Genomic DNA, 20,261 nt, shown 5'->3' with positions numbered 1-20,261 from the left:
AAGCTGCAGGATAATGCAGGCAAGGTTGTTGATATCTTCATACCCAAGTCTGCAGATATTGTAAAAGATGCCTTCTGCTCTGGATCAATTTGTGGCCTTAATTTGCAACCATAGTTAAGGAATGAGTTGGTCTCATGCTGAAAGGTCTGTAGAAATGAAAGAACTCAATTTCTGGGGAAAAATTAACAAAAAACCATGGATAGGTAATATGGCAACTCTTTGTACCTCTGCAAATTCTCTTCATTTGTATTCAAACTTCTTGTGCTAAAGCATTGCAGAGGAGGAAGCAATACTTTGGGAAAATTCGGCAGAATTCTACTTCTGCTACGTGATCTGAATATCATTTGACAAAATAGCAACTGCAGAATGGGAGTGCTGGGACATGCCAACAAACATCAGATTGAACCTTTATGATATTATTGTATAAAGTAATATTAACATCACCATGGATCAGCTACAAAAGGAGTTCAGTTCAGTGTGGCAGGAAATACATGTTAAACACAATTCTGAAATAACAGTAGAATAAATTAATGTTAAACAGGAAAGCAAGTGCAACTCTTTCACAAATGTTTTCTTTCCTTAAGGGAAATACTCCGAAGAAAGCTTTGCCCTTGTAACTTTGTTTTTCTTAACAGTCAGCATAAATCTGTGTGGAAGGTTCTTTGATTTGCAATTAACTTATTTTTAATAGAATCATATCATTATTGAAGAAATTACATAGAAACATCAAAATCATTATTTTAAATCTGCTTCTACTGAAATGCTAATTTTTGATCTGTAGTGATACCTTCACCTTAATATAAATCCAAAGGACAAAAAGGAGGCAATAGGAATAATTATGTCTCCTATCCAACACAACTGCTTCAGCTGCCTTACTCTGCTGATCATCTCAAGACACATTGTTTTTCTGTTGAATGCATTAGGAACTTACAGAACTTCATTCTTTCAAGCGGTTACTAATCCTCATCCTTCCAGGACTTAGTGTTTAAAAATTACTCTGCAGCTGCACTTTGGAAAGACTCCTCTGTTACCAGTGCTGTCATCCTTCTCACAAACACACCAGTTTTGAATCTGGTTTCATGGTTTGGATTGAGGAACATTTTGCCATTTTATATCTCATTAATTGATCTGATGAAGAATTGGGATGAGTAAAATACACAGTGAAAAATCTTTCTGCTTATTGCTATCATATTTCATTGTAATTTTGGCCAGAGAATGATAAAAATGTGTGAAATATTGGTTTACTCAGTTTGTCTTGGGCTGACTTCATTTCCGTTCTGCTTTTTCATTACAAATTTATTCATAACTCCTAAATGAATCTACAATTTGAGCAAAAGACCTTTCCCCTCTCATTCACAATTGAGTAAGGATTGCTTGTTCTGTATCTCATAAAGTGATCCTGTGTATGAATGTGGCATCTCTGACTTTGCCATGAGTAAAATCAAAATATTTCTGAATATTGAAGGACTGAAGTCAAAGTGGGTTTAACACAGCTTGTAGCCTCATGATTTGGGAAGATGCTCACCAGGGAAATCCAGTCAGCTAATGTTTCCCCACTGTGTAATTCAGAGTCCTGAGAAGTGAAGCTCTGACTCTGATTTTTCCTCTAAGGAATTCTTTCTCTCATGCTCCAGGTCTCCAGTGACTGCAGCAGGAATTTAGGGAGATTAGCTTTGGTAAACTAAAACTGGCCTTTATGAATACTTTCCTTCCGCTGAGGGAAAATATTGCTCAAATTATCATTTCAGTTAGTGCTAAGAAGAACAAAAAAGGGCATTTTAAAGCATCTCAAGTGAAGGAAAAATTTTAATAAAAACAAATTTTCTCTGTTTCTTCTTCCTCTGTGTACTTAGAATACTTACCCAACTCTAGAACACTATTTTGGTCAGGATGGAAAGAACTGTACATTGTACATAGGAATAGGGAGTAAAATGAACCTGTCACCATGTTTTAATTCATTTACAGAAAGAGGAACTTGAGCCAGTGGGGTTGTTTGTCACCAGGTTCTTGTTTGCTGTAGGTGAGATGAGCCCTCATGCCTCCAGCTGGGTTTCGTTCATGGCTGTGGAGTCCCTGTGTGCAGATATCGTGTATGTCCTGTGGGCAGAGAGGGTACAATGGTCACTGTGCTCACACCAAGATGGAAATTAAGTTCCTACTTCTGGGAAGTGATTCTTCCAGATCATTTGGTCACTGCACAGGCCTAGAGAAGCCAGCTTGCATTCAGCTTGAGGGACTGGGTGAGACCTCCTTCAGATATTAAACACAAATCCAGCTATGAAAAATCCACTGAAGGCTACTTTCAATTTGTGTCCCATTTGACTAAAACTGCAGAAGGGATTTTTGCAAACTATAAATTCAGTACCTCGGACATTTACAACATATATAAACTCTGTATGTTCTGGAGATGAAATAAATCTCAGTGCAAGATTATGGAATGATCTGCTACAAGAAGCCATGGAAGCTCAAGATTGACTCACTGAGCAACACACCAAAAATGCTGGAATTGGTACAGAAATAATACGAATGATAAACAGTTGTTCATGCTTCTATCAAGACACATATGTTTTAGGCCTTTGGAGCAAATTACTGGAATTCTATTGTTTCACAGTCACTTATGTCTGCTATGGCGTTTGTGACAGTCTGCACTGTCAGATTAACATCCATCATTATCTTGTTGCTCAACCACAAAATTAAGGCACTTGTCTGGCATAATACAGAACTATACTTTTCCTCCAAGTGCATAATTAGTGTTTTCAGGAATTCCACAGGTGTGCAGCACACATTTTGCCTGAGGGTTATAAGTAAAAAAATGAGACTTTCTTATGAGACAATTACACTTTGATTTGTCTGGTTTGTGGTAGGTTTTCTTGGTATGAATGGTACCTGCAGGGTGGTTGAGGAACTACTGTCTCTCCCTGTTGATTCTGTGGCTGAAATGCATAGTATTAACAGGTTAATTATGGAAGCAATTAACACAATTCTCTTCCATTTGCTTCACTGACAATAGAGGTCATCAACACCTTCTGGAGAAAACTCATATGATGATGTGAAAGAAAAGGATTAGGAAGACAGGATTGACCCAAAACCCATTAAAACCAATAGGACTTTTTTCCAAACTATATCAATGGAGTTGCAGCTGGATCTAAAAGTAAGGACTGACTTCTTTCTTCTCCTTATACACCTACAGTCACTTCACAAATTCTCATGGCAGGAAAAATCCCAAATCAAAATTGTCATAGTCAAACCCAAGAAATAAGATTCAATGAGCTGTGATTCTTGGTCGGTCTTAGTTTGGTGCTTTTTGGACCATCGTGTCCTTAAAGGTATCCTACTTCCCAAAGAAGAATTTACCTTGATTTCTTCAAAGAGCTCTTGGCCTTCAGCCCTCCTGGCCGGCAGCAGGCAAACTTGCAATCAATGACCTGGTAAATGATGGGGTTGTACATGGCTGCTGACTTTGCAAGCAGTGTTGGTATCACTGAGAACTGGATGGGGACCGAGTCCGGCCGTCCAAAGGCTGACCAGACCGAGACCACGGCGTAAGGGATCCAGGCAATGAGGAACCCTGCGCAGATCAACATTGCCACCTTGTGAGAGCAGAAAAGAGACAGCAGGGTTTAACCAGAACAGTCAGACACTGGCAGAGCAGCACAGAGCTAGGCAGAGTGCAAGGGAATTGCATTCCACTGAATGGAAAAGAAAAATGATAACTTGCTTTTTCATATAAATTTACAATATGAACAAAATCTGCCTCTTGATCTCGTGCCTGGGTTTCTTTTGCCTGACACAAAGCAGTAAATGAGTCTGCTATCAGACCTTTAAAAATACAGTAAAATCTGGCTAAATATGAGGAACTAAATGAGATTTCAGAAAATAATAATAGCTTGATATTCAATTCAAATTATTTAAGGAGGGGATTCCTTTTGAAACACAGAATATCCTTTTTAGGATAATAAACTCATAATAGCAAAGCACATATCTAGATTTATTTCTCCTAACCCAAATCATGGATTTGCACTCCATTATAATATGTAAATACTTTAAAAAGCAAATTTATGTTAAATATTTTAGTTCTGATAAATGAGTTCCTGGTAAATTAGTAAGTGACCTCCTTATAATATGACAAAATATAACCATAAGAAAGTTTAGTATAAATACCAAAGAAAAACTGTTTGAGGCCAAAATCTATGATTTGTATACGTTACCTGAACCAGCCTGTCTGCACTCGGTCACAGCCTGATATCACTTCAAATGATGCCATGCCATCATACATCCTGAAAAACATCTGCCTTTATACTGCTGCCATTGACAGATTATTGCTGCACCCACACTGGTAGCAGCACATGTGCACTCATGTGGAATAAGGTAATTAGCAGGATTAGAATTAAAAAAAAAAAAAAAAATTCACTAGAAAGCACAAGGGGTTTGGACATTGCACAACCTTTCCTGTAGCCTGTTCTTTTTGTTGCCTGTCACTGAAGGAGCAGTGCAGATAAGCCAAGGATCTCAAACACAGCCTGTTTGTTATAAATTGTGCTGTGTATTCAAATGGGTTATAAGGGAGATTAATTTTCCATATTTATATTTACTCCAACATTATGTTCTCCAGTGTAGATCCAAGACAGAAAGGAAAATTACTTTTGTTGCAACTCAGATAACATTAAATTTTTATATGATCCTTCCAATATGCAAAAACCAAACCTGCATCCTCAAATCAAAAGTTTCCATTGTTCTTCAAAGGAAATTTGCTGAATAACCACCAAAAGAAAGTAACAACTTGAAACATCCTTTTGAAAGGCAAGTGAAGTTGTACCAGCTGTACTGGCAGCATTGGCTGTGCAGGTACATAGCTGAAATTTTCAGATACGTTTGGACTTAATGTCCCTTATTGCTGCATGTTATATAACATTCAGTTTAACTCAGAAAAATCGTAATAAAATTTGATCAGCCAAGCAAAACTTGCTGCTTGTCTCGCTCTTGGCATGTCTTACAAAGGTTGGTGAATCTTTTACAGCTAAGGAATCTGATTTTGTTCAATACAAGCCTTTATTTTGAGAGATTTCCTGGCACCATAGCCAGTATCAAGGATCATGGCTGTGACCACTGCCAAAAAGAAAATAGATTCAATCAGAAAGGGAAAACAGGATATGGTCTGAGATGGAGAATTAACTTTAGCAATTCAGTGCATTTTTATCAGCAGTTCATGGCTGAGCCTAACTTGATAAATTATTTGCATAAAAACAATTGCAGTGTCACAGGACTAATTTTTGTTTCTATCTTAATTAATAGAGGAATATAAATTGTCTGAAAGTTTTATTTCCCTGCTACAATAATCTGCTCTCTATCTGCTTTCTGTTATAATTCCTATGCACATCAAATACCTTAAATTACCATTTATAACTGTTTCTGAGAGCAAAGGATGTTTTATGGTGGGGAGCAGGGCCACAGGGAGATTATATGACTTGTCATAGGGGAAAGCTGTGGCAGAACTTCAGAGTGAATCATGATCTCAGGGACACAAGTGCCCTAATCACTGAATTATGTTTCCACTCCTTTTTTTTTTCATCTTGACAGTAACAGAGTAGAAAGCTACAGAAACCACCTTCAGAGCATCGTGTTATTGTCTCCAAATCTGCTTCTATGACCCAACCCAGAAAACTGAGGAAAACATTCCTACCTACCTTGGTCAGCTTCATTTCAAGTATGTGGCTGTTCTGAATCCTGGTATCGTAGTGAGCAACTTCTTTGGTGGATGATTTGACTTTTAAAATTATTTTGACATAGGAAAACACAATCACTGCAGTTGGGAACAGGAGGCAGAAGAAAAGGATGCTCAGAACAAAAACCTGTCCAGCCACTGAAGCCTGTGCCAGCCACCAGTCCAGAGTGCAGGAGGTCCCAAAGGGCTCGGGGGCGTAGCTCCCCACCCCAGCAAAAGGCACTGTAGCCCAGAACGTAGCATAGGCCCAGATTATTGCCAGGCAGATAAATGCATGATGTCTCTTAAGCCAGGTACCTGGAAGAAAATTCAAGAGTTACAAGTTCATGTCCAGATGTGTTTGGCACAATGGAATATGTCGTGTCACGTGGAAGGGTTCAAGGCCAGGCTGGATGTGGCTGTGAGCAATCTGGTCTAGTGGAAGCTGTCCCTGTGGGGCATTTGGAACTGGATGGTCTTTGAAATCCCTTCCAACCCAAACCATTCTGTGATTCTGTGAAATATGAGGGGTTTTGACTGTTTGACAACAGCTCTGTCATGTTCATCTTGGCTCTCTCCAGGTGTCCATAGTGACCCTGAGCTCACGTTGTGCTTCATGAAGACAAAGGCACACTCACATGGAAGGCTTCACCTGTCCTTATTTCAGATCTTTGCTTTAATTCATGATGAATTACAACTGAGAAGAGTCCAAACTAAGGAAATCCAAACAGCCAGCTCAGCAACAGTCATGAAAATCTTGTCCAGTAATTTCAATTCTTTAATGTAATTTAGATTTTTTCCTATTCTTTCTTTCCTAAGTTAGCTGACTAAAGCCCAAATTCAGTGACTGAAAAGCGAGGTTTACAGTGGAAATAAAATATATAAGATTTAATTTTACTTTTTCACTCTTTTCCAGTACAGAAAATCACCATGTGTATTCTGTCAGAAGTATCTGTAATGCGTGTTTTCATGTATCCTCGCCTTTTTTTTTTTCAATTAAATGCAAATAGAACTCCTGGAGATCAGAACATTGTCCCTGTGCGCATCTTGCATACAGGTCTAATTCATCCAGAAAAAGTTTCAGTTTGCAGGGTTTTTATCATCATCTACATATTCAACATTTAGGATTAAGATAGGACTAACAAATTTAAATATTTCATTTTTGCAGAATCTCACAATATGGTGTAATAACATCTCCTTCCATCTTGGAACCCCCAGCTCATTTGGAGACTCTGACTCACAGGGGATTTTTCACTCACTTCACACTAATGTTAAGAAGATTTCTTCAGGGTTTCAGAGTGATTTAAAATAAAACCAAGGCAAAGAAACACCTGTAATTGGAATGTGTCTCTTTCCAGCTGATTTTACATGTTGAGATCACTGGAAGGAAAATGAACATTGCCTGACAAATGATGTATTCATGTATGATGGCTGAGAGACAGAAAGGCACTTTGTTGTATTCAGGGGTGGAAAAACAAAGCAACAATAGCATAACTATTAAAAGAGAAACATTTTTAATTGCCTAGCCTGAGCATGATAAACATGTTTGTTTATTGTTCTCCATCATTTTGTATGGACCACCATGATCAGAGCCCTTGAGAATAAAGGTTTTGAAGAGTTTTCTCTCTCATGAACTAAGATGTTATATTAAACACCACAGCTGGCGGCATGAATGCAGCCAGCCATGAAATATTCACTTCAGCTCACCAAGTCTGTGAAAAATTGTCTGTGATTTGGGTTGCCACTGAATTATTTTGATAAGACTTCAATAGAAAGAACTGAAATCTTGCTTTATATTATTCATGTATCTAAAACTCAGCTAAGGAGCCCTCCCCTGTACTCCCATTTAGGGTAAAAGTATGGATACACCAGGGCTTGTGATAGCACCTCTTAGCACAGTACCACAGCTTTTATCTGCTTGCACAGACTGGCTTACACTTCCTAGCTGCAAACCTTCCTTACAGCTTAACATGATCAATATTTCATGTCATCATAAAGAAATCTGTTGTGTCCCTCAAGTCACATGGGCAAGGTGTTTATTACTTGTAAAGTCACCTTGAGCATTCCCTGTATTGGATGGGAATGTAGTCCCTTACAATGCAAGAGGAACATCTTTTCTAAACTGTGACAATATCATTTATCTGGAAAGAATTAAGCATATAATACATCATATTCCAGAGGTACAAGATATTGATGGATATGGTGGTAACATCTTACACTGCTAAATTCATTTCATCCTCTCAGTTTCCATTTCTATATTTGAGAGACTGTTTCACACTATGACTTATTGCCCTTCCAAATCTCTTAGGTGTTTTAAATAGCTTGCTACACACCACAGAGGAATTTGGGCATCTAATAAGGAATATTTTTATGTTTTGGTCCATAAGACCCTGCAATATGTGCATTACTTGCATCTGTTAATGTTAATAGGCCTTGATAGACATAAAGTGATTTATCTATGAGGGGTTACAAAAACTCATGGCTTAAGCAGACAGCAGAGGGACAACAGGGTGTTGCCCACCTATGAGGGGTGTTATCGTCAGCAAAATGAATTTAACTGGGATTTCTTGGATCATGCAAACATATTTCTCTCCTCTGTATACTCCCCTCAATAATTAAGAAAAGTATTCTGAAGAGCTTAATTATTATTTCATTGTAGTAAACCATAGCATAATACAGATTTTCTGCAGTCATAGATAATAGAGTTATCTATTTATAGATACATATTTGTCTTACCATAGGACAAGTGGCAGATTTTCAGGTACCTGTCCAGGCTGACAGCTGTCATGGTGATGAGGCTCCCACAGCCAAAGAAGAAACCAGCCCACCCATACCAGCGGCAGCCTATCCACCCAAACATCCAGCGGTGGGAAAAGAAGGAGATGATGCTGAAGGGTTTGCCTACAACTTCAAAAGGAGGAGAGAATTTCAGCCCACTGATAAAACCCACCCTTGAGAAAATCTCCTTTTATCAGAAAGCCAAACCCTCTCCCTTGCAAAAACTAATACCCGTAAAATTGCTCTGCACCGTGGAGAAAGGGCTTCAGGCAGAGTATGTGGTGACTTTAAGCTGGGGGGTAAATTTAGATGGGATATTAGGAAGAAAATCTCTACTGTGAGGGTGATGAGTCACTGTCACCGGTTGCCCAGAGAAGCTGTGGATGTTCCATCTCTGGACGTGTTCAAGGCCAGGGATGAGGCTTGGAGCAACCTGGTACACTGGAAGGCATCAGTGCCCATGGCACGGGTTGGAACATGATGGTCTTTAAGGTCCCTTCCAACCCAAAGCATTCTGTGATTCCATGGCTTGTGAGCACTCCATGCACAGGACTGAGCCTCAGACAGCTGTAGCTGGATCCCATGGCACCAGAGATGAGGTAGGATGAGCCAAGCCTGCAGAAGGGCTGGAAAAAGGTGCTTTACTATAAACTACAGGAACCAGGGGTAAACCAACACTCTGGAACCAATCATGGCCAGGCTCTTCTCATTATGAAACCCTCAGAGTATGTGTTAAGTCCACAGGCCAATACCTAAACAGGATGGGTGATGGTGAGTCAGAGCTTGAAATAAGCACAGACCGACTTAGTCAACATCCCTGTAGCCAATTTGGTGTCTTCGAGCACAAGGTAAAGAAATTTGCCTTCAAAAAGGACTTTTTCAAACCTGTCAAGGCCCAGCAGTAGGATGCACAGTGAGGTAAAGTGTTAGGTGGGAAAGAAATACATGGACTTGAGCTACAGAAGTGGTAGCTTCCCCAAAGAGATGGGAAATGAGTAACTATTTTTGAGGCTTTCTCTTAGAGGCACTTGAGCTCATTCCTCCACAGGTAAAAGTGAGTGCTGCATTTTGGAAGAAGTAAAGTTTGGTCAAATGATATTCCATTCTCACCTTAAAGCAGGTTTACATTTTTCATATTATTTTCATTGCGACAAAGAGAAAGTTTGAAATTTTAATGATCTAGTTGGAAATCTCCTTTTTTCTCCTAATTATTACCTTTTTCTTGGTCTTAATTTAGACAAAGAAAATAAATAAAGTTTAATGGACAGAAAACTCAAAAATTTATAATCTAGGGACATCTGTTTTCCAAACACTTCATTTTTACTTACCAGCCTGATCTTAAATTCTCCCAGGCCTGAACTTTTCAACTGCAACATTCAAACTACATTAAATATTGAACTTCATATTCAGTGACTGTATTCCTTCCTGCACAGGAACAGCCAGAGCACCTCAAGGGTTTGAAAACATCTCAGCTTCCCTGGGCTGGTTTCCCTGGCTGAACCAGTGTTTGTAATGTCATAGAAGCTCAGGGAATTGGTTTGTGAAGAAGGCAAAAATGATCTTGCAAACTGTATTTCCCACAAGGTAACCTATTCATAGAAACCAAGAAAAAAAACCCTATTTTGTTGAAGTGATCTGTAGGAAAATATTTTACCTAAAAACATTCAATTTCACATTGAACTGATGTAAAACCATGCATTCTCTTTTCATTCTTAACATAAAATTAAAGCATTTCTTCCAAAACCGAATCTTGTAGAAAATTACCTTTGTTCAATCTTCTATGGCAAAAGCATCAGGATTGAAAACCCTTCAAAATCAGATGCCTTTTTTAAAAATATATTTTTGGATTATCCTAAGCCTGTAAAGAAAGTTCTGCCTGGACCTGCAGGATGTGCTCAGGTCAATGTTGACCTGCTTTTCTCCAAACAGAATAAATGCATATTTAATTTTTTAAGCAAAAGCTGACCTCAGTGATTAAAGTTTCAAGAAAAACATTAAATATGGCAATGTCTAGGTTATGTGCTAACAATCAAGTCAGCAACTTTAGGCATATAAGTGACTGACAGCTTTAAAGGCCAACACATTCTTTGCACAAAATCAAATTTCTCTTCAGCAGCAGGACTGGGAACAGCCCCGAGCACGGTGTCAGTGCAAAATCAGTCTGATGCAGCTTTGAACAAGGGGCTGGTGCCACCCTGTGGAAATCTACAGGAAGCAGAACTTTACAAAAAGTTGTTAAGAAAAGTGTGTAAAAGATTAAGATTTTGTGAAAAAAAAATCTATCTTCACTTTGTCCAGCAGACAGAACCCATCACGTTTCTCAACTTAGCACCTTCCATTAATGAAAAAAAAAAAAAAAAAAAAAAGAAAAAAAATTAGGGAGCAGAGATGTTGTAGAAAACCAAGCATAGCTCTGGGAATCACTATTTTTAATTCCAAAATTTAAACCCCAGATAGATTGAGATCCCCATGGAAGAAAATAAGGTGACCAAGCAGTGCACTGGTAGCAGACCATAACAGAGATATTTCCAGCCCACGCACTAAGAAGGGTCCCAAACAAGCTTTGGGAGTAGTTTGAGTGGTTGGGACACAGTTTTTATGGTTAGGAGATACCTGTTAAAATTCATCCAATCATAGAATCACAGGAAATTTTGGGTTGGAAGAGATCTTAAAGACCATCTCATTCCAGCCCCTGCCATGGGCAGGGACACCTTCCATTATCCCAGGTTGCTCCAAGCCCCATCCAACCTGGCCTTGGACACTTGCAGGGATGGGGCAGACACAGCTTCACTGGGCAAAATTCAGAATATAAAGCTGGGGAAATTCTCCTGAAACACTCCTTCTCATTGGAGAGACTAATATGAGCCTTATAATATAGATTCTTAAAACACAAAGAGAATGGGAACATCACAGAGGAGGGAAAAGCCAGTCTGGGGTTTTTCCTTAACTTCTAAGTGTTGAGAGATGGAAGCAGTGTGTCCATGGCAGAAATGCCAAGGAAATCATTGGGATTTCTCTGTGTGGCAGCCGTGATATTTATATCAACATCTTTCTTCTACTGAATTAGTATTTCCTTCAGAAATCCATGTTTACTGAACAAAACCACTGGAATCTGCGGGGATGAGCAGGTTTTTGGTCTTGTGCTGTGAGAGCTCAAAAAAGCATCAGGGGGAGGCTGGGAGCCATCATTTTATATTGTTCAGTGATATTTTTGGAGTTTAGATGAGGGCAAAAGCATCTGGCAGAGATAAGGGTAGGAAAAGAGTGCTGAGGGAAGAAGTCCCAGTGTATACAACACACAGGGGACAGATGACCCTGCAAGCATGGGAGTATAATTCCATTTATATGGCACTGGGGAGATCCATGGTCAGCTGGGTCCTGATACTCATTGCATTATCTGCTGTCCAAAATATCCTTTTCTAAAGGGCATTCAGCCCTTTCCCTGTGAGCAGCTGGATCAGTCTCATGTCAAGAGCCAAAACAACCATCTCTGCAACTCTGGATAAACCTCTCCAAAGTTCCCTCCTCCAATGCAGACTGTGGGGTTAAAATAAAAATCCTCCCAGTTGGCTCATACTCTACAGATTGACACAAATGCTTATATTTTCTGATCCAGAGACAAAGGAGGATGGCCACTAGAGAGAAAACTATTAGCTTTGATGAGCTGATGGCCCTTGGCATTTTCCAATTATTTGGCTAAACGTGTATTTTTGAGGCATTTGTATCCATTCTATTTCATTCTACGGCAAGAAAACATAATTTTCTGCACCTGTAATACTGAGTTATTTTGTGGTTATTGTGCCAGGGTGCACATGGAAACTGCCTTTGGAGACCTGCCCAGTGCTGGGGTGAACAGGAGCTCTACCTTTTTGATAAAATCAACTCTAATTTTTCCTCTGTACTGTTCATTTCTTCCCATCAAGTTGTTCAGGAATGTTGCTTTCCATCCTCCCCTATTATTTACATGCAAATAATAGAACAGAAATATCTGCAGCAAAAGGAATTTGATGCTCCCATGACTTCCAGAGGAATGTCTCTTGCTGCTGCCAGGCAGAATGGTGAGATAGTAAAAACAAGGGAAAATAAAAACATGAAATTACCTGAAATGCCCAGATCACACACTGCTAAATTAACAGTCATTATCTCAGCAGGTCTCAGCTTCTTTTTTCGCTTTGAGGACATAAAAATGACATACCCATTTCCCAGAGTTGAAAGGATCCCTGTAATAATGGAAAATAGAATAACATTCAAATTAGAATCATCCTCAAAAACAGCAGTACTCCATCTTCCTTGTGAAATTCCCTGATATTTTCAGCCTGAACCTGCAGTCCCTAAGGCTGGGCATCCCATGCTGAAACGTGATCCCCTCATTGTCATTGTGCAGTTCACAGAGACCTCGACTGCAGACACGTCCCTCCCACAGCAAATGCTGGTTTCCCCTCTGCAGCAGGGCACTGCTTTCAGCAGCTGAGCCTGCCCAGACATCGACTGAATGCTCACAACAGAAACCCCAGAATCCCTCTGGCCTGACCAACACAGCTGTCACTCAAACGTTTATACAGCCACAAGAATGAAATTCAGCTCTCTGTAATCACAGGAACCAGAATCTGACCAGCTTCAACTTTATTAAATATTCTAATCAGGTGTTGAGGGATAAATTTCCAGTTTCATTTAAATTAATATATTCATATTAAATCTTAAATCAAAAAATATTTATATCATAAGAAAAAAAAAATACATCTGATTAATCTGATTTTAACTTCTTCTCATATTGGCTGGCATATTTTTATCCATATCATGACCCGAGGACCCACAGCTACCAGCACTGCAAAGTGGTTCATCTGCCAAGAAATTAATCACACCAGTACAGAAAATTGTAGGGTTTCCAGTTCCCTTAAAGAAAATCTGTCTTCACTAATTCATATTTGAAAGAGTTTAAGGTCAGAGTGAGTGTTTTGCTGTGGAAACACAGGACAGCACAGAACATCTCTCTCCTGGAGCAAGAAGGTGAAAATCCCAAAGAGACCACGGCCCACTGAGCCTCACACCAGATCAGGGGAGACGCATCAGAAGGAGGGAAATGCAGAAGAAAGGAGTGAAGAGCAAAGAGTGCCTGTGCTGCTGTTGCCTCACAAAAGGGACTTACAACAGCAATGAGGGAAATGTTGGAGAGAAGTACAGCCCGGGAAAGGGTGAGGAAGGATGTTTTCCATAAGTACTTTAGGTGTAAAGGGTGAGGAAGGGCATCTTCCATAAGTATTTTAGATTTAAAGGGTGAGGAAGGGTGTTTTCCATAAGTATTTTAGATTTAAAGGGTGAGGAAGGGTGTTTTCCATAAATGTTTTAGTTTTGACACCTTTGTTTCTCACTACCTAAATCAGTAATTAAACAAACTTTGGGGGCTGGAACCACGTGATGAGAGTTGGAACGAGATGATCTTTAAGGTCCATCCAACCCAAAGCATTCTGTGATTCCATGATTCTGAATTTATTCCCCTCAAGGAGCCTGTTTGCCTACTGCAGTAACCAGGAGTGGATCTTCCTGTCTCTATCCCCACGCTGTCTTCATCCCCACTGCTTTTTCTCTGCCTGTTTCGTCCCTGTCCCACTCTGAGGGCTGTCCTGAGTGCTTGGCTGCCTGCTGAGGCCAACTCCTCACACTGCTCCAAAACAAGTCATAAAAAACCCAACTTCCCTCTGTTGATGAGGCACCAAAGTGCCCCTTTGTGCTGCCTTGCACCCGGGGCTCTGCTGGGGCAATCTCTGTTTGCAGAAGGCCCCAGCACCCTCCAGCCCCCCAGCAATGCTGCCCTCTCCAGATGCTGTACCTTTGAATACCGCGTAATTTTCATCCGAGTCTTCTGGCAGGCCAGACCTCAGGAAACGTAGTTCAGTAATTAAATGGGTATTTAATTATTTAGTGATTAATTTGGAAATTCAGTAATAAATAATCCAGTATTTAAATGGGTATTTTGTTATTTACTCTGGTCCTTCAATGGCACGATCCCCTTGCAAGAGTGCCTTGTCCCCACAAAATCAAGAAACCTAACCTGGGAACATCCATGAGGCAGAGAGAGAAATAGTTCCCAGATGTTAAAACCAAATTATTTATCAAGAAATATGAGTGACTGAGGAACCAAAAGTTTACCAAACTCAGGAGAAAAATATTTTGATTTTGAATTTTTCTGTATTAAAAGCAACATATTGGAAACTTTTTTATTTTATATTGACAGTATTGCTTTCTGTATTATTTTACAAAATAACCAGAAGAACAGAAGCTGGCTTATTATTGATCTTAGGTTTTCTCATCAAATTTTACTTACCCTGGGTGAAATAAATTCTAAGAACAAGCTACTCGTATGGCTCTGCAAATTTAATCTGAATTATAAGCAGATAGAGGTATTCATAGGAGTAATTTTCTTCTTCACAGCTGAGTAAATGAATCTCAATGCTGTGACCATTTTTCAAATATTTTAATCCTTTTTTCTCTCAATGCCATTTTCCTCTCCAGTGATATTTAGGATAACTAGAGTGCCAGCATCCAGTATGAAATACCTTTTGAAAGCATTTGACATTTTCTTGAATCTTTTTCAACTGACTGGCAGTCTAGAGAGACATCTCTATCAGCCAAGTAGATCTGAAGTTGCCAAGTTGCTCTGAAACCATGCTCATTATTAATATCAATGTTTCAGAGAGCCCCAGCCCACTGACCTCCAAATCCTCTGGCTGGAAGAAGTCCATTGATAATTTGTGTTGCCTTTTGTCTTTGTCTGCATCTGAAAATTGCTAATCTGAATCTTTTTTTTTTTAACTCCTTGGTGATCAAAACTCCATAATCTCCTTAGGTGAGACATCTAATGCTCCATTTCTCCTGCTATGAAATTACTTTCCTAGCAGTCAGCTGAAGCCCTTGCTGGAGCAGGCTCCCAACTCTGGTAGGCTGGAAACAGGGGCAAAAGACTTTTCAGACATTAAAAAAAAAAAAAAAAAAAAAAAAGGCACTTTTCCAGTAGAACTGTCCATGGCACCATGGCACTATTACATATATACAAACAAAGAGCCAAGGATGTGATAACTAAAAAAGTGACACCTGCAGAGACAGAGCCAGGCTGAGACACACAACCTGCAGCGAGAGGGGAAAGTGTTTGCAAGTGGCCAGCTGGAGACATAAACTTCCACTTCTCCAACCTGAGAGCAGCACTAAGCCATCAGAGAAAATAAAATTTAAAAAATTTAAAAGAAAATATAGTTCAGGATTTTGTTTTCAATTAAGCTGTTTCATAACAGGCTGAGGAAATGTGCACAACAGTCTGTAAATCAATAGTGACTTGCCAAGGAGTTTCAGAGGAGCTGACAGCCAGCGGGTCCCTGCTCAGTAGTTTGTCACCCTGCCTGGCTGTACAGTGAATCAATCAAGGCAGTGATGAAAAGGCTGGTGAGGGAAGTGACAAAGACAAAAGAATTGGATCTGATAGTTTTTTCTAAACAATTAGAAAGCTAAACATGGAAAGGAACTACTCAGGACAAAGGATCACATGCTTACATAAAATTTATCAGAATAGTCAAGACTCCTGATTTTCCTGAAAGACAAAAAACAATCATTCTTCTAATTCAAACTGGAATACTTCAGCTGTACACCCAGTCTGACCCTAAAACCTCTGCAGGGTTTCCTGATAAGATCCAGCCTAGTTCACTCACTGTTCAGCTTCTTCTCCTTTCTGAAGGAAATTTTAAACTCACTTGCACCTTACACAGCTCAAGTGCAAAAAGATGCACAAAAGCAGTCCTGGCTTCCCACCTCCTGCTTCCCTGTCCCTGCTCTCAGGATGTCCCCACAGACCATCCTCAGGAGGGGCCACAATTTCTTGCAAAGGAGTAGGGAACTCAGTTCAGTGGAAAAATGTGATAGGTTTAATCTGAATCATAAGTCATGATAAAAAACCACAGACATGGAATCATAAAATCATTTAGGTTGGAAAATACCTCCATGATGATCAAGTCCAATTTTTGACTGAGCACCACCATGCCCACCAATCCATACCACGAAGAGCCACCTCCACTCATTTTCTGAACTTCCAGGGCTAAAGATTTCGCCATTCCCTGGGCAGCCCATTCCTGTGCCCAACCATTCTTTCAGGGAAAAAATTTTTTCCTAATATCCATCTTCTATAGATCCAAGGAATATGCAAATACAGCACTTATATGGATATGGGAAGACCATAATTAGCTCTAATAAAAGCCACTAGTGAAGTTTATTATGCACACAAGGGCAAAGCAATTAACCAAGTAAAATGCATTTCAAAACACACGCTTCAAAAATTAAGTTAATTTAGAGCTAAATGTGGGATATGATATGTACAGAAACATGCAGGTACAGCAGAGCTACCCTCACCCAGGCCACTGGATACAATGAGTTCACAAGTCCAATATCAAAACGATTATGAGACCTTTCAAAATTATAATTTCATTTTCCTCACATTGCTCACAAAATTGTTCTGTGCCTTTATGGTTGGCTTTTGGCTTTTCACTGGAAATTTTTGATTCTTATTCCTTGCCTTAATTTGATTGTGCCTGTGTTTTTCAAGATGTTTCACACCTAACAGGGGTAATTTTTGGAAAAGGATAAATCTACACTAAATACAGTGAATATAACAAGGCAACACAGTGTATATTGGGAAGATTCATCCATCAGACATATTTCCTGGGATTAAAGCTAAGTTTACCTAACCAAGTGAAAAAAAAAAGACCCAAAGTGGGGGTTGTTTTGTACAGTTCAGTGAAAACTTCTGTCTGCAGAGCAATAGAAAAAAAAAAATGTGTGAAAAGTGAGGATTCCTACAAAACATTGTATGAATACCAAGAACAGCACCCAGATACAGCTTCACCTGTCACCTCTGCTGCTCTGAATTCTTTTTTCAATAAAGACATAAGTAAAAGAGAAATGAGAAATAAACAGAAACATAAATAGAAGGAAAATAATAATAAAACTCTGCTGCCTCCACTATGGAAAAGATTGCATTAATTGGATCAGTCAATTGGAAAAGCAGCAAGACAGAGTAGGAGGGGGGGATGTAAAGTAGTGAATGAGAAACACAAAGGTAGGGCTGACTGACAGATCTTGGTATTTTGTGCACAACTCGTTGAATAAGACATTGAATCAAAACTGAAATAAATGTCAAGGAGTCACTGTACGCCCTGTATTCAGCCTTGTCTTCCGACATCTGACACCTGGAGCCCAGGTTTTTGTAGAACAGTTCTGTCCCCACATCAGTTTCAGTGAGAAAATTGCCATTGAGCTGTGAGAAACTGCATGAAGTAAGACCACAAAGCATAAAGGAACTTAAAATATATAAAGAATGGAATGGAATGGAATGGAATGGAATGGAGTAGAATATGGAATGGTATGGGATAGAATAAAATAGAATAGAATAGAATAGAATAGAATAGAATAGAATAGAATAGAATAGAATATGGAATATCCTGAGATGAAAAGGACCCACGTGGATCACCAAAGTCTGGATTTTGACCCTGAAGATGACAATTCCAAGAATCCCACCCTGTGCCTGAGAGCTTTGCCCAAACACTTCTTGAGTTCTGTCAGGCTCAGTGCTGTGACCACTGCCCTGGGGAACTGTTCCAGTGCCCAGCCACCCTTTGGGTGGAGAACCTTTTCCTGATATCCAACCCAAACCTGGCTTGACTCAGCTTCATGCCATTCCCTCAGGTGTTGAGACAAATATGCACACAAAAAGACATAACTCTGCCCTCCTCCACAAAGTGAAGAAGGCAAATTATCAAGAATAAGGCCCAGTTTATCCCTAGAAGAAATAGAGACCAGCATTTTGCTGCTGAATGATAACTCCTTGGCATGTGAATGCTTTAAAGAGAAGTCAGTCCCAGCTATCATGGGTGTACACTAACCAATAGATAATTGCATTTATTCTGCTTGCAAGGTCACTTTGAACCTTGTAAAGGACTCCAACACAAAAGGATGGGGAGGGTGCTAGGCAGAAAATATTGCTCGGTGTGATGCGTAACAGAGGACAGACGATGCCAGGAGCTGAGCAAGGGTTACATGAACACATCTGAGGGTGCTCAGGCTGTGTAGGCTCATGAGAGAGGCTGAAAACAGGCCTCAAAACCCATATGGCATAATGAGGGAAACCCTATTCTGCCCAGGGACAAATTAAACTCCTGTGTAGCAACCTATCAGTGTCGCCCTGATTTTTTACGATTTTCTAAAGCCTTCTGAGTTTACATTTTTGTAGCAAACTTTCTCACACACTTTCTGTAAATAACTTGGGTTTGCAATCCTTCATAGAGGAGGAGAAATTTGATGGACTGGTAGTTTGTCCAGTGTTGTTGGAGAGGTGGCACTCTCACCCTCCAATCCACTGTCACCTTTGGAAAACTATAAATGCTGGAGTCAGAAAATAAACTGGGACTTTTTACCTTGACAATAGCAGTGGCTGGCGTCGTGCTTTCTCGTGTCCTATAGTGACACTATCAGTTATTATAAACAATGAGTATTTCTTCACTTTTTGCTGGAACATCTACTGCTAGTCACTTCTGGCTACCTGCAGCAGCATTATCTATTGGTATTAACTGTTGACACCATATTTCTTACACATTGTCTCTCTTCCCTTCCAGATTTTTATTTCTAGTATGAAAAAATGTGTAATTACATATCTAATGAAAAGCTGTTTCTTCCTCTTTTCTGAGATCTGCAAGGATGCAGTAGCACAGTCATATTTCAAAGACCAATTATAAAATCATTACCAATTATTGTCAAATAAAAGCCAGCTATGATGTCAGCTTCTCTAGAGAGCTTTGATGCAAAGGGGTCTTCCTTTTGGAGATAGTGTGGGATGTATTCTTCCTGGGAAGAATTGTTGTGATCTGATGCCATCCCACTCATGTCCAGTGAAGTGTCTGAAAAACAAAAGAACAGAGTTTGCAACAGATCACACCTGCTCTTAGAAAATGTGAAGATATTTTTGTTCATAGAGGATTCATCTTCCAATTTTCAATTCTGCTCTGACACTTCACAGGGCATTTCAGGATACCATTCAAACTTGCATCGTGCCATGATTTGGGTCATGACTTACTTTATCCAAGAACATCATTATTTACATGGGACCACAACAGGAAAAAAGCACTGAGCTATTGGAGAGTGTCCAGAGGAGGCCACGAGGATGGTGAAGGGTCTGGAGAAGAAAGCTTTGAGAAGCAGCTGAGGTGATGAGATGATATGGTCTGTTCAGCCTAGAGGAGACTGAGGGGAGACCTCACTGGGGTGTTTAACATCCTCATGAAGGGAAGAGGAGGGGCAGGGGCTGATCTATTCCTTCTCATGACCAGTGACAGAACTGGAGGAAAGCTGGAGCTGTGTCTGCTGCTTTTCTTTGTCTATACACATGCTTCTCACAATGCCAAGAAACTGGGAATTATCTGCAAGACAGTCTCAGCAATTTCTTTGTATCCTGAGGGGCACTATGTCTGCAGATGGCAGATCTGCAAATTGTACAGGTAAGTGAAAAATTACATCCATAAATTCTCCTTAGAGTTCTTTAGGTGTTGTGTTCCAATGCAAATAACTTTGCCATGGTTATAAACAATTGACCATTGGAATTGTGAAACAGCAGGAGTGTTAAATAATAGAGTCATCTAGGAAGGCTTGTTGGGTTTTCTTTCCATTTTCTTTTGTGTGGAAATGGGTTATTGAGACCTCAATAACATGTTAATATAAATAAAGGGAACCCTCTTAGGGGAAAATGGGAATC

The 20,261-nt window shown here is 39.7% G+C and overlaps 1 protein-coding gene across 1 annotated transcript; it reads right to left on the bottom strand.

Annotated features, from left to right (window-relative positions):
- Nucleotides 1-1,788: 1,788 nt before the first annotated feature.
- On the bottom strand, nt 1,789-19,411 carry LOC137471986 (opsin-5-like). Its single transcript, XM_068186687.1, has 6 exons — nt 19,258-19,411; nt 12,580-12,699; nt 8,438-8,608; nt 5,685-6,019; nt 3,355-3,590; nt 1,789-2,097 (listed from the first exon to the last, which is right to left on the bottom strand). Exons 1-6 carry the CDS (start codon nt 19,394-19,396, stop codon nt 2,034-2,036), a joined length of 1,065 nt encoding a protein of 354 aa, XP_068042788.1. The 5' UTR covers nt 19,397-19,411; the 3' UTR covers nt 1,789-2,033.
- Between the last annotated feature and the right edge of the window lie 850 nt (nt 19,412-20,261).

The sequence above is a fragment of the Anomalospiza imberbis genome, chromosome 3 (genome assembly GCF_031753505.1).
Source record: "Anomalospiza imberbis isolate Cuckoo-Finch-1a 21T00152 chromosome 3, ASM3175350v1, whole genome shotgun sequence".
NCBI lineage: Eukaryota > Metazoa > Chordata > Aves > Passeriformes > Viduidae > Anomalospiza > Anomalospiza imberbis.
The sequence above is the reverse complement of the archived record's forward strand: the minus strand, read 5'-3'. Positions and strand labels throughout refer to the sequence as shown.